The sequence below is a fragment of the Pelobates fuscus genome, chromosome 5 (genome assembly GCF_036172605.1).
Source record: "Pelobates fuscus isolate aPelFus1 chromosome 5, aPelFus1.pri, whole genome shotgun sequence".
Taxonomy (NCBI): domain Eukaryota; kingdom Metazoa; phylum Chordata; class Amphibia; order Anura; family Pelobatidae; genus Pelobates; species Pelobates fuscus.
Window position 1 is genome coordinate 281,750,173 of NC_086321.1, and position 15,706 is coordinate 281,765,878.

The 15,706-nt window shown below is 39.6% G+C and overlaps 1 protein-coding gene across 2 annotated transcripts in view; it reads left to right on the plus strand.

The window, feature by feature from the left end:
- Positions 1-15,706, plus strand: part of GTPBP3 (GTP binding protein 3, mitochondrial) — a 318,683-nt gene that overhangs the window by 71,742 nt on the left and 231,235 nt on the right. The window contains exon 9 of one of the 2 annotated variants that reach the window (XR_010090896.1): positions 24-761. Coding sequence is in view for 1 of the 2 variants with exons in the window: in XM_063455364.1 (XP_063311434.1) it covers positions 24-255 (232 nt within the window). In the remaining variant the exon portion in view is untranslated. Of the gene's footprint in view, positions 1-23; positions 974-15,706 lie in introns of those variants that run through there. The other variant, XM_063455364.1, reaches the window with a different exon arrangement.

Here is a 15,706-nt window from a genome sequence, read left to right on the forward strand (position 1 = left end):
TTTATGTTCCTTTCTTCTTGCAGTTGTGGTGATCCCCTGGAAGGATCTCCTAGCATCACCCAGGCTCGGCATCGGCTACACCTCACTAAGTGCTTAGATGCCCTCCAGGAATACCCCACGTACAGGGACCAGGATTTGGTAATAGCGGCTGAGGAACTACGTATTGCCCACAGACAGCTAGGGGCCATAACAGGCAAAGTGGGAGCAGAGGAGATATTGGACATTATATTTCGTGATTTTTGCATTGGAAAGTGACCTAGTCTGTACTGAACACATGTACCGTGATTTGCAGTATGTGACTGTTCACGGGTACTGTGGAGACATTTGCATTGGAAAGTGATCCTATTTGAATCTCGGATTTCAGTATCAAGTAAACAGCAAATGTTATCCCTTATCATTTATTAACAGGTGGCATATTTTCTATTTTATTTATTTTCTATAGCCATGTATGTACATTTAAAAACATGCATTGGTCTGACTAAAATTACACCCAGAGGAAAACCTTGTTTATTTTGTTATATTAACTGCCAAAAAAAAACTTTTCCACCTTTCCTGTGAACATATAGCAGTTGTTTTTGGTTTATGTAATCCATTTATAAGCCTAGATGTTTTGCCTGTCTTCCAGTAACTGTTGGCCAAGTAACTAAACTGCAAGCATCGCTGAGAAATTTTCCTGTTCGGACATTTTGTACTTTGAATATGAAATTCACTTTTAATTCTCACTTTAGTAAATAACCCCGGTATATTTTTACGTCATGTATGTTATTTAAAGAAGGCTATTTTTATAACGGCTACACGTGTTTGATGACGACATAAACTCCGTTGTAGAAAGCATTGTGAAAGCTTCTGAAACAGCAGAGCTGGTGATGAGAACACGCTTATATTATTGGTAGATTTGGGTTGGGGGAACAAATGAGCTATCTAAATGGAAGAAAGTAATTTTATTTTAATGGGAATTATAGAAAATTTTTTAACTTGTTCTATAACCTACCTTTCAAGTGTATATGGAGTGACCCGTTAACCTTGTGTTTATAAATCTAGTTTTCTCTACATGTCCTAATTCAGAAGTGGTATTGTGACTGAATGTAATGATACAGATGTATCTATAGTATCAGAAAGGTGTCTTCTTTTCTATAACTAAAGATTATTATTGATCCCATTTAGATCTGGTATGGTGATTACTAAAAACAAATATATTAATCTTAAAAGGGCCACTATAGGCACCCAGACCACTTCAGCTTAAAGGGAAACTCCAGTGCCAGAAAAACGATCAGTTTTTCTGGCACTGGAGGGTCCCTCTCCCTCCCACCCCCCAATCCCCGGTTACTGAAGAGGCGAAAACCCCTTCAGTGACTTACCTGGGACAGCGGCGATGTCCCTCGCCGCTGTCTCCGCCTCCGCGACGCTCCTCCTGGTGATTACGTCGGCCGGTGGGCGAGACTAATCTCGCCCACCGGCCGAGGAGACCTAATGCGCACTAGAGGTGGAGTTAACCCTGCAAGGTAATTATTGCAGTTTATGGAAAAACTGCAATAATTACACTTGCAGGGTTAAGGGTAGTGGGAGTTGGCACCCAGACCACTCCAATGAGAAGAAGTGGTCTGGGTGCCTGGAGTGTCCCTTTAATGAAGTGGTCTAGGTGCCAGGTCCAGCTAGGATTAACCCTTTCTTCTCTAAACATAGCAGTTTCAGAGAAACTGCTATTTTTATATTATGGTTAATCCAGCCTCTAGTGGCTGTCTCATTGACAGCTGCTAGAGGCGCTTCCGCGCTTCTCACTGTGATTTTCACAGTGAGAAGACGGCAGCGTCCATAGGAAATCATTGAGAATGCTTTCCTATGGACTGGCTGAATGCGCGCACGGCTCCTGACGCACATGCGCATTCAGCCGAGGAGGAGGAGGAGGAGAGGAAAAGGAGTACCCCTCCCGGCGCTGGAGAAAGAGGTCAATTTAACCCCTTCCAACCCCTAGAGCCCGGTGGGTGGGGGCATACTCAGGGCACTATAGTGCCAGGAAAACGAGGTATGTTTTCCTGGCACTATAGTAGTCCTTTAACCCTGTTTCATGGCATCATCATGCGTTTACAACTAACTAGAAGTAGGTTATAGGGCCATTGCATTTAGCACATTTATTGTCTGCCTGTATAGACAATTTACAATAACAGAGCATCATTTTACAGTTAATGCGAGGAATGATTAGCCTCAAGATCCATATTTTTCTTATCCGTTTGGTGAAGACCTAGTCCAGCCACAATGAATGTAACACATTGTCACAATGGCTGTGTTGCCATATTTCAATAATAAATGTACGTTCTATATAAGAAGAAACCATCTAACTACATCCTAACAAAAGTCCCACTTTAATGTCCTGCTTGTTTAGTTACTGTCTTGTTTTCAGTTCCTGGCCTTTATTTACTTTTGTACATTGTACACATGGCTGGCTGATGGAGAAAATTAGTTTAGTTTACACTTAAATTGCTGTAAGCACCAAAACACCAAAAAAAGTGTAGTAGTTTGGGGTATAGATGATGCAACTGCAGTCTCAATGCTCAATTCTCTACCACTTTATTTAATGGTTACATCTTCAATCAAATCTTGGCACACAATGTGCATACTTTATACATTCTCATCTCCTGTTCTGTTAATTGAACTTTAAGCACACTTAGGAGGCTCCTGCAGGGTCTAGAAGGCTATTAACAAAGAATGTGGTAGGAAAATCTAATTTAAACAGACCGTGCCATAAAAAAAAGTATAAACATTATATCTTTTTCTGCAAGACTTGAGTAGGGAGACTGTGTAGAACACATGCAGGGAGGTTGACTAGGCTGCATAAACAAAGTGTTTTAACTCAATGTCGAGTCGAGCAGCGAGACTGCAGGGGCATGATTTATACATTACATTAAAGGAGCACTATAGGGTCAGGAACACAAACCTGTATTCCTGACCCTATAGTGTTTAATCCACCATTTAGGTGGCTTGCCACCCCTTTAGAAAAGAGAAAACTCTCCTTATTTCCAGTGCCCAGAGGGTCCGCCGAAGCGTGCCCCGCCCCAATCTGCCTCCTTGGTGACATAATCAGAAATGCTGATATTTAGTCAATACAATGCTTTCCCACTATACATACTATATTTTATGGGGAAAAGGTAATTTGTGTAATTTGACTCATAACTCTCTGATTGGTGGATTACGTAACCCCTTTTTAATTTCGTCGGTTATTATGTTTTTTTTGTTTGGCCTTTTTTGGGGCTGAAAAAAGAAGATTTTAGAAGAAAGAAAACATTGAATGGTAAGTTTTTTTTTTTTTTTGTTTTTTTTTTTACAGGTTCTTAGTTAAAGGTCCCCCCCTCATTATTTTTAGGGTGAGGGGGGATAGATAGGGGGATCATTTTTTGGTGGGTGACTAGGGGATTGGGGACCCCTAGTCACCTGGGGGGGGATGGGACATTTTTTTTAGGGCCCCCACCTGCCGCTCAGGGGTGGGGGCCGGGGGGAGGACAATAGGTCCCCCCCTATTGGTATTTAGGGCCCCCACCCACCGCTCTGGGGTGGGGGACAGGGGGAGGACATTAGGTCCCCCTTATTCTAATTTAGGGCCCCCATCCGCCGCTCCGGGGTGGGGGCCAGGGGGGAGGACATTAGGTCCCCCCATTAGTATTTAGGGCCCCCACACACCGCTCAGGGGTGGGGGGCAGGGGGGAGGACATTAGGTCACCCACCTTATTAGTATTTAGTGCCCCCACCCACCGCTCAGGGGGGAGGACGTTAGGTCCCCCCCCCTTATTATAATTTAGGGCCCCCACCCACCGCTCAGGGGTGGGGGCCAGGGGGGGGACATTAGGTCCCCCCCTTATTATAATTTAGGGCACCCACCTGCCGCTCAGGGGTGGGGGCTCGGGAAGGGGGACCTTCTTTTTTTTTTTTTTTTTAACAGTGAGCAGCCCCAGGCTATACCGCGATTAGGGGCATAATTTACTAATACTAAGTATTCTTTACTTAGTATTAGTAAATTTGGCTGAAAGACCAATTCAGGTCTTTCAGCCTTTTAGTAGATCGCTCCCTAATACCGTGGGAATTAGGGAGTTATCTACTTATTCATTCCTGTCATTACATGACTGGCCAAGTAACTTACATTTTATATGAATGTATGTTACTTGATTGTTGTAAGTGTTGCAAATGCTTACAGCTGAATCCTGGCTATGTTTGTATACTTTTTATTTAAAATTGTATACAATGTAACATTTTTCTTCTTTCACTGGGTAAGTATATTAGTACTTAGGCAATACTGTGCTTCGGCACTTAGGTACTTCGACACTTCGGAAATTCGGTAATTTCGGAACTTTGGGACCTTGGCACTTCGGTAATTCGGCACTTCAGCAATTTGGACATTCGGAAGTACCTGAATGTCCGAATTGCCCGAAATTCGTCCGAATTGCCCGAAATTCGTCCAAATTCATATTCGGACCGAAACAAATTGCACATGTCTAACGAATGGTGTAATGTCCCCAAAAGCCATACAAGCACGTATAATAACTATCCCCAAAGCAGGTAAAGACCCTGATATGTGCCAGAACTTTAGACCTATATCGTTACTTAATAACGACACTAAACTATATGCCAAAGTTTTGGCTAACAGATTAAGCGAAAGATTAGTGTCAGGATCCCGCGGGCGGCTGCGAGGGGAGGCTGCAGTCCGCTCGCGGCACTCACCCTCCAGCCGTCCGCGGTCCCCTTCCTGGCGTGTGCTCGGCGGGCGGCATCCACCCAGCCACGGATGCCGCCCGCGTCTTCCTCTACATTCCCCAGCGGCAGCATGCATGACGCTGCACGCTGGGAGACCGCCCAATTTAATAAATGCCGGGGTCAGCCACCTGACCCGGCGTTAAAGGCACAGTGCCTCAATCACAGTGGGAGGTCTAGATATCTCCCACGTGTGATTGGATAATTTCCAATCAGAATTAACAATCAGAATTAACCTATGTATTTAAATACTTACCTTTCCTGTTCCTCTCTGCCCTGTTGTGGTCTTTGCTTGCTAGTATTGCTACTGAACTTGTGTTTCTGGTTACATACTCTCTGGCTTGTTTATCTGACTTTGTGACTTTCTCCTACGCTTTGACCTCGGCTTGTTTCTCGTTATTCTGTTTTCTGGTTCTCCTTACTCGGCTTGTCTCCTGACTATTCTTTGTGTGCTTAGCCCGGCCACTCTAACGTCCGGTACTGCACCTTTTCTGTGTGAGTGTTAGCGTGTTCCCGGAATCGTGACAATTAGCACCTGGATTAAATCCTATCAAGCTATTTGTAACTCTAAACATTAGTAGCTGAATGGGTCTTATGGGCAAGCGTCTCTAAAAAAAAAAATCTAATATATAAATTGAGTGGATTTATTGGGATCATAAAATTAACTTAGAACCATAACATTTTGGAAAATGTTGAGTGCTACAGACAACTATTTAACAGAAGTAAGGGCTTGAGTAGAAGCACTACTGGATGTAGAAAAGTTCAAATTAAAAAGTCTAAATAAAAAAAAAAACATTTGTAGTTTGAAAGTAAACAAAATAAACAAAAAACGGTCTCCACAACATTCTCCCTATTCTTCGATTTGGTCTCTCTGTGGTATTTTCTCTTGGTAACTCTAAGGCACACTCTAGAAGGTAGTTCGAATAACCCTTTGTCAGAAATTGACCTTTAACCCCTTAAGGACCAAACTTCTGGAATAAAAGGGAATCATGACATGTCACACATGTCATGTGTCCTTAAGGGGTTAATTTCTTACATCTGTAATTTACAGGTTTCTTGTTCTGAGTAATTTCTCCTCAATCTCCTAAACTAATTAAATAGAAATATTATCCAACCATGATTTCTTGTGATGGCTCTTGGCTGGAATAAACCTAATGCAGTGATTCTAAGTTTTGGTATGCAATTGGTACCATTGCTATAATTATAATAGAACACTTCTGCTGAAGTCACATATCTATTACTCTTCCTATAGACCAGCATGGAACATTATATACCATTGATGTGCAGAAAAACTGAGATTTTGATGGTGGAGTGGATAAAAACAAAACAAATAAATAAAAAAAATGAATTGCAATATTGACCTTGATTATATAAAGAATCATTGAAAGCCTGAAGACATGTACTAGGCTGATACTTCTCTTTTCTCAGTAAGTAAGATAGGAAGTTCACATACTTACATCTAAATAAGCATTCCGCAATATCAGGAAATGCAAGAACAAGATGTTATGTTCTAAAGCTGGAAATTGGAAATTACAACTCTCCTGTGTTTATATTTTAGAGGATGGTGGAAACCTGAAATAGCTAGCTGGTAGATGTAATAGATCAGGGTTAGGGACTACTACCTCCCTATTCAATCTCCCAATGGTTGCTGGAGGCACGTCATATTCATTAGGCCACAGCAAACTGTTCACTGTACTAACCCTTGCTTACTGACCCTAGCTGTGGGAACCCCTTTTTTTGTCAATCAGTTTTTGAGATGATGGCAAATAATACAAGACAAGATAGACCAGCATAACACATTACAAACAAATGCTATATGAATACATTAGCCAAACTGGATGTCACAGATGTTAATTTACATGGTATGCCCTGGCTGTGCCAGGAAGGATAGACAGGCATTATAATTATAAAATAACAAGTACTGCAAATTTAAAAGACACTGCTTGCCAAGAATCCCACTTGTGCCAGTTCCAACTAAAGACCAATGTTAGGAAAAAATGGGGAAAAATGTAACTGCTTTCCCTAAACTCTCTCTCTCTCTCTATATATATATCCAAAGAACAAATGTTTTTTTCTTAGAAAGCGGCATCAGGGAGGAGGAGCAAGTTGTATTTACAATCTATAGTAGAGTCTCCAGAGACTCAGATTATTGCACACATTGTATACAGAGTTTAAAATAGCACATACTCTGCAATATAAATATAAACGGCTTTCCAGCTGTGAGGTTTCCTATTCTAACATCTTTAAAAATAAGCATAGCTACAAAAAGAACAATATACAATGCTGCAAAACTGCTTTGCTTTGATCTTCAGGCCCCATGGGAAAAAAATATAGATTGTTATATATTCTTAAAGAAATATTAACATATTTAAACCTTTCATTTTAGAGTAATATCTGCCTTTATAAAGTTAAGAGATAGAAATAAGCTAAGCAAAATTTGTTGTCAAACAATGTCAGATAAAGAATTCCACTAAACACAGAATTTTAAATAAAAACAAAAACAAAAAAACCCAATGGAAGTTGGACTACTGCGCCAAGTACACATTAAGAATAAGTTAATAGTTTTGCTTGTAATTGGTGAATTGCAGATGATTTTAGATTTAGACAAAAAAGCCAACATGACACCATACCTTCTCTCTTTCCTGGGTATTTTAGCTTTCACATCAACACCCATGTAAGCTAGGTTGCCTCTCGATTTTTTCTTTGACTTCCTCACTTCCTTCTTTGACTTCATACGAGGACCAACTCTCTCACTCATACTGCTGGTGACATCCTTGATCTCATCTTCTCTAGTCTTTGCTCAATGTTTGCTATGTTGCTCACATGCCTTCCCCCATCTTGGACCACTACCTTATGAAAATTCAGTGTACCTTCTGCCTAACCTCATACTCCAGACTTGCAATAGCCTCACATAAACCTTTTTTAACTTGATCAACCATCTTCTGTTCCAACTCAGCAACCTGCACTTTTCTACCATCTCATCCTTAAAAAAAAAAAAAAGCAGAACTAACAACTATCATCCGCTCCTTTCAATGGCCAAAATGCCAACCCTAGCTCAAACACTCAATGCCTGCTTTAGTGGTTATGTTGCCTAGAGAGTTGTGGAACCTTAACCCAGTTTAAGCCTACATTACAATCATGCATTATTAATCAGCTAATAACATGTTCTGATATTTGACCAGAATCAGAAAACTGTTTCTAAAGCAATCCCACAATCCAAATTTCAGGAATATTTTTTTCTGCTGGAAATGTCTCCAAAGTCATGAAATACTATTCTCGCTAGTTTGGACTTGTTTGACTAGTATCTCACATTTAATGGTAAAAAAACATTTTGTGTGGTTGTGGGTTTTTCGACTACATCACACGTTAAAGGCTACAGACCGGTATTTTTTTTCAGTTTTGTTAATGAAAGACAGGTTTTCAATGATCCTGTTTTTTATTTTATTTTACAAGGATATTGCAGTGTGTGTTTGTTGCTTTAAGGTAAAATTAAATTAAATTTCCAACTATTGTGCCGATGTTTATTATGTCATGGATTTTACTATACTATCTAAGAGTAGTAGATTTTACTGTTTGTTCTGCCCATGAGCTAACACATATATTTTGGGGTACTATTTGGTATAAAGGCATGTTCAAGTCCCTTTGCAGTGCTGTAAATTGTGGAAATTTACTGATAGTTTTCAGTGTTTTCTTAAAAGTTGTGGTGACTCCTCTTCAGCTGGATTTTGATTGGATAGAATTGACTGATCAACATGCAGAATAGGAAACAAATCTCATCACTAATCTGATCCTGGTAAAACTGGTGTTACACCATATTAGACCAGTGGAACTGTGATCATGTTGATATTGCTAACATTGCTTATTACACGGGATTATAATTTACCTAATAATGTCAGAACTGTTTGACCTTGAATACTAAGGGGTTTTTCAAGTGTAAGCAATCACAATGACCCTGAATGAAATTTATCAAAAACATTCGGGAGAAAAAAATTCACAGAAAACATTTTCCAGCTAGTTAAGCCATACCCTATATATTAACAAATATTTTTGCATATTAACCCCTTAAGGACAGAGCTTCAGAAGCTTGTCTTTCACTTAATGACAACGGCATTTTTTGCATTTTTTGCTATTTGCGTTCAACTGCAATTTGCATTTTACTAATTTATTGCACCGACACATATTATATACCGTTTTTTAAAGGACAGAAAGGGCTTTAATTTGATGTAACACATGTATATATAAATGCTTATTTATTATAAAAAAAAATACAGAAATATGCAAAAAAATGAATTTTTGTGTGTTTTTTTTACAGTTTTTGCAATAATAATGTGTACATAATTAGTGCAGGTTAAGGAAAGTAATTAAAAATAAATTCATTTAGTTGTTCTGAATTACAGAATATATAATGTGTCTGGGATTTTCAGTTTTTTTTGGTAGTTACAGGTCACAAAGCACAAGGAGTAAAATAAACTTTTTATGTGGAGCGATTTTAGAATTTGGTATGTTTGTCTTGTAAGCCTAATAGCCATAAAAGAAAACAAAATTGCCACACAAAAGTATATATTTATATAAAGTAGACACCACAGGCTATTTACCTAAGGTTGTTTTGACACTTTCTACGTAGCCATTTTACCGCCAACCTCTGCTAAATATTGGAGTAAAATTGTGTTTTTTGGGGGTTTTCGCACACAAACTTATAACAAAGAACTTCTCATGTGTATTTTGTAAATTTGGTGTGTGCTATTCCTGTACAAAGTTTTATTATGTGTTCAGTTACTTCTGCTGAGTACAACGGTACCCCCATTGTATGTCTTTGGCACTATTTCGTGAAGCTACAGTGCCATATAGGAGACCTGTCCTTTTCAGTATTCACAGTAGAATTTTGAGAGACGGATTTAATGAGCCTATGCTTCCATTTGGGGTATTATAGTAGTTTGACTGTTCAAAAAAACCCCACAAAGGCCTACCATTTGTAAAAGTAGACACTCCAGGGTATCTCGTAAGGTGCATATTGTGCCTTAACATGCCCCCATTTTTTTACCATTACATGCCAAAGTATGTGGTAAAAAATAATTTTGTGCATATTTTACATACGGATTGCATTTTTGCTGGGCATTTTGTATATTTCATGTGTGCCACTAAGTTCAAACCCCCCAAATTATGCTCAGCTAAGTCTTCTGAGTAAAAGGACACCCCCATTGTATGTCTATGGCACTATTTCGTGAAGCTACAGTGCCATACAGGAGACCTGTCCTTTTCAGTATTCACAGTAGAATTTTGAGAGACGGATTTAATGAGCCTATGCTTCCATTTGGGGTATTATAACAGTTTTACTGTTCAAAACACCCCACAAAGGCCTACCATTTGTAAAAGAAGACACTCCAGGGTATCTCATAAGGTGCATATTGTGCCTTAACATGCCCCCATTTTTTTACCATTACATGCCAAAGTATGTGGTAAAAAATAATTTTGTGCATTTTTTACATACGGATTGCATTTTTGCTGGGCATTTTGTATATTTCATGTGTGCCACTAAGTTCAAACCGCCCAAATTATGCTCGGCTAAGTCTTCTGAGTAAAAGGACACCCCCATTGTATGTCTATGGCACTATTTTGTGAAGCTACAGTGCCATATAGGAGACCAAGCCATATCAGTTTTGACCGAACTTTGAATTTTGACGCCGGGCCTATGTGCAATTTCCAAGCATCTTTGCAGGTTTTAAATTCAAACTACCCCACAAAGGCCTACCATTTCTTAAAGTAGACACCCCAGGGTATTTCAAAAGGCATATTTTGAACCTTAGCGTGGGATCATTTTTCCGCTAGCTTGTACCAGGTGTAGTGGTAATAAGCGTTTTTTCTGCCTTTTTGACACACAAAGTGAGTTTGCACAGTATATTTTGCAAACCTTATGTGTACTACCACTGTATAATACTTCATATGTTGCTCAGCTATGTCTGCTGAGTACAAAAATACCCCCGTATGTACCTTTGCCAGGTATATGTGGACATCGGAGGGGCACATTTGGGACAGAGCCATTCCATTTTTTTTCAAATTTTGAATTTTTACGCTGTGCCCATGTCCCATTTTAGAGTATTTTACCAGGCTATATAATCCAAATACCCCATAAAGCCATACAATTTCTTAAAGAAGACATCCCAGGGTATTTCAAAAGGCATATTTTGAACCTTAGCGTGGGATCATTTTTCCGCTAGCTTGTACCAGGTGTAGTGGTAATAAGCGTTATTAAATGTATTTTTTTACTTTTTAAAACTTTTTTTACTTTTTAAAACTATTTTTTAAACTTTTGTTTTGATTATTCATTTTTTTAAAGTTTCCTAAACTTTCGTAAAACTTTTTTTTACAGATTTAACATTTTTCTAAGCTTTTTTTTTTACGTTAACCCCTAACTAGCAGTAAGCAGCACTAACAGTAAATTCCCCATTTTCCCATAACTCCCACCCACCCCAGCTAGCAAAATATTTAATTATACAATATTTAAATTAGTTAATTAAATAAATTTAACCCCTGAGGGTTAAAAAATAAATAAAAGTTAATCGTCAGGGGTTAAAAAAAAAATTAGAACAGTATAATACTGTGATCTGTATTTTGATCACTGTAGGCAGTGATCGACTGGCAGGGAAGGGGTTAATTTTTATTTGGACTGGGTAAAGGGTTTATTTTTAAAATTTTTTACTTAAACGTTATTAAAACTTTTTTTTAACTTAATTTTTTAACTTTTTAAAGCGTATTTTTAAACTTTTTTTAACGTTAACCCCTAGTTAGCGTAATACTAAATCCCCCAATTCCCCACTAACTTCCACCCTCCCCAGCTAGCTAAATTTATAATTTTAAAATATTTAAATTAATTAATAAAATAAATTGAACCCCTGAGGGTTAAAAAAAAAAAAGAATTAACCCTCAGGGGTTAAAAAAAAAATCAGATCTTAGTAAAATGTAATCCCTGCCAATTGATCACTGTAGTCAGTGATCAATTGGCAGGGAAGGGGTTAATTTTTTATTAAAATGGGTAAAGGGGGGGTAAAGGGGGGTGGGATTTTAATTTTACTATATTTTCTTTCCACCAGGGGGCAGGATCACTGAAGATCCGTCTCCCTGCACTTCACACAGAACCAGGAAGTGCAGGGAGGCGGAGGTGAGTATACACAGCACATGTGCCCGCTCTGGCATGCTGTCAGAGCGGGCACATGTACTCTGACAGCCCGATCCGGTGCTCCCGGTCTGCCTCTAATGCAGAGGCAGACCGGAGCACCATTAACCCCGCGATCGCCGCGATTGCGGCGATCTGGGGTTAATTTTAACGGGTGACGGACGAGGTCCGTCACTCGTCATTAACGCATTCCCCTGAGTGACGGACCTCGTCCGTCACTCGTCGTTAAGGGGTTAAGAGAAACATCACAAACAAACAGACATTTGCAAACAATGTCACCATTTTTTATACAATCCTCACTGATCAGCTGAAGCAATCAGACGACAAATAGACATAGATACATCATTAAAACATAGTGAAATCAATAATGTGCTAGAGTGCAGGACAAAGGACTGTGGGAGATCCACAACCAGCAACAGAGTACAAAGGCTAGAGAAACTTAATTAAACATCTAAAGAAAAAATAATTCAAGAACCCAATAGTAAAGGGAAACAAGAAAATATTTAATAAGTCGTAAAGACATATGAGATGCAACAGATCTCTACACAGATAACAAGGCAACATTGTATAAGCTTAAAAACTATCAAACTGACACTGCAACAAAATAAGTTCTGTAAAGATAAATGAATTGTAACAAGTCTCTGAGAGCAGATTCTTTATGCAAGGAGCACATGAGAATTTTATTAAAGACACAGAGGCTCTTATTATGCTCTCTCTTTCCTTTAATTTCCCTCAGCAGCAAAAGAGAGATGTATACAACAGAGAAAATAACATAATGTAGCACAGCAACAGTGCTACGAATTAGCATCTAGCACCTAATATATATACGGTGTAGCACTCCATGACTCTTCCTCTTTCTTCACTGCTCCCTCAGACTAGCTAAGTAGATTCCTTATTTCTACATTACACAATTGTATTTTATTACAAGTGAGGCAATTTGTTAACTTTATTGCTATTTCGATGTGAGTGTGTTTTAAGTGTGCCAACTAGTTTACCCTCTATCATCACTGGGGTGGGTTTTTCATCCCCTTCCTTCCCTTGGGGACCCCCTTTGTCCACTGCCTCCTCTCGACAATCATTTGCCTGGAAGTGGGATGGCAGCAGGGGTTTTCAAAGATCTCCCTCACCGGCTCACAGCAGCATGGAGGCCAGCAGCTCCGCTGGGTTCCTCTCGTGAGATCTGAGCATTGCCGCGGCAATGCTCAGATCTCACGAGAGCGAACTCTAGCCCTGCAGGCTAGAGTTCACTCTCCACTGGACCACCAGGGAAGGCTGCAGCCTAAGGTAAGAAGGGAGGGGGGATATTTACTAAACGGCCCCCACACAATACACACAATCACCCAAACATACAGCACACACACAGCACCCACCGACATACAGCACACACACACACACACAGCACACAAACAGCACCCACACATGTGGGGGAAATGTGGGGGAAAGATTGGCTCTGTTTTACCAAGCCTGAGCTGTGATCTAGTCTGATACATAGGTATTACACACAATCCAGGGATACCACTTAGAATTAACCACCTTACCCATACAGAACACCTCTCCGCGGGTGCTCAGTATGCCCAGAGCACATGTCAACCTAATCTCCACGGAGATCAGGGAATTAAGGGCAAAGAAAGCTATCAAGGAAGTCCCTCGAGATATGCCAGGGTGCCAAAAAAGGCAGAGGCGTCCAACCGGTCATAAATTTGCAACCCTTGAATGCCTTTGTCCAATATCATAGCATTTCAAGATGGAAGGTATCCACTGCCTCAGAGACCTACTTCTACCAATGGATTGGATTGTCAAACTCGACCTGAAGGAGGCTTACTTGACAGTCCCTGTCTGCTACAATCTGCTACAATTCCGATGGGGAACGAAGAAATGGCGTTTCACATGCCTCTGTTCTCAGCACCCTGATGCTTTATGAAAGTCCTGAAACCAGTGGTGGCCTTCCTAAGACTACACGTAATTAGACTAATTATATACTTAGACGATATCCTCCTACTTTCACAAACGAGTGACTGTCCATCTGTCATGGACCATACATCTCCTTTAAAACTTGGACTTCCTGGTGAACTGGGAAAAATCAGTTCTACAACCTTCCCAACAGGTGGAGTTCCTGGGATTTCGAGTCGACTCTATCGAACAGGTCCTATGACTCTCGACGGAGAAGATATCAAATATCAAGAAGGTGATAAAACGGTTGATGAACCACCCAAACATATCACTGTGACAATTAGCAAGGGTCATCGGCTTGTTGGCCGCCTCCATCCAGGCGATTTTCCTGGGACCATTACACTACGGGGCTATGGAGAGACTGAAAGCATCCTGCTTAAAAAGAGGCCTATGATACATAGTTACATAGTTACATAGCTGAAAAGAGACTTGCGTCCATCAAGTTCAGCCTTCCTCACATATGCTTTTGCTGTTGATCCAAAAGAAGGCAAAAAACCCAATCTGAAGCGCTTCCAATTTTGCAACAAACTAGGAAAAAATTCCTTCTTGACCCCAAAATAGCAGTCAGATGTCTCCTTGGATCAAGCAGCTATTATCCCACTAATTAGAAATTGTATCCCTGTATGTTATGTTTTTGCAAGTATTTATCCAATTGCAATTTAAACATCTGTATAGACTCTGACAAAACCACCTCTTCCGGCAATGAGTTCCATATCCTTATTGCTCTTACTGCAAAAAAAACTTTTCTTTGCCTTAGATGAAATCTCCTTTCTTCAAGCCTAAATGTGTGACCTCGTGTCCTATGTATAGCCCTGTTTATGAATAGATTTCCAGATAATGGTTTGTACTGGCCCCGAATATATTTGTATAATGTTATTATCCCTTCTAAGGCGCCGTTTTTCCAAACTGAAGAGATTTAAATTTTTTAACCTTTCTTCATAACTAAAATGCTCCATTCCTTTTATCAATTTTGTAGCTCGTCTCTGCACTTTTTCTAGTGCCATGATATCCTTCTTTAGAACAGGTGCCCAAAATTGCACAGCATATTCAAGGTGTGGTCTTACCAGCGATTTATAAAGAGGCAAAATTATATTTTCATCTCGAGAATTTATGCCCCTATTTATACATGACAAAACCTTACTGGCCTTAGCAACGGCAGATTGACATTGCATATTGCTACCTAATTTGTTGTCTATAACAATTCCCAAATCCTTCTCGTGTGTGGTTATCCCTAGTTCACTACCATTTAGGGTGTAAATTGCTTGTGCATTCTTAACCCCGAAGTGCATAACTTTGCATTTTTCTACGTTAAATTTCATCTGCCATTTTAGTGCCCAGTCCCCCAATCTATCCAAATCCCTCTGCAGCAAGGCAATATCCTGCTCACATTTTATTACTTTACAAAGTTTTGTGTCATCTGCAAACACTGATACATGGCTTTCAATGCCCATTTCAAGATCATTTATAAATATGTTAAATAGAAGCGGTCCCAAAACAGAACCCTGAGGGACACCACTTACCACTTTTGTCCAGCTTGAAAATTTACCATTTATGACAACTCGCTGTACTCTATCCTTAAGCCACTGTTCTACCCAAGAACAAGAATATTCATCTAGACCAATTTATTTTAGTTTGAAGACTAACCTATTGTGAGGAACCGTATCAAATGCCTTGGCAAAATCCAAGTAGATCACATCCACTGCAACACCCTGATCTATATTTCTACTTACTTCTTCGTAGAATGCAATTAGGTTAGTTTGACATGACCTATGTTTCATAAAACCATGCTGATTATTGCTAATAACACAGTTCTTCCCAATGAATTCCTGAATATTATCCCTTAATAGC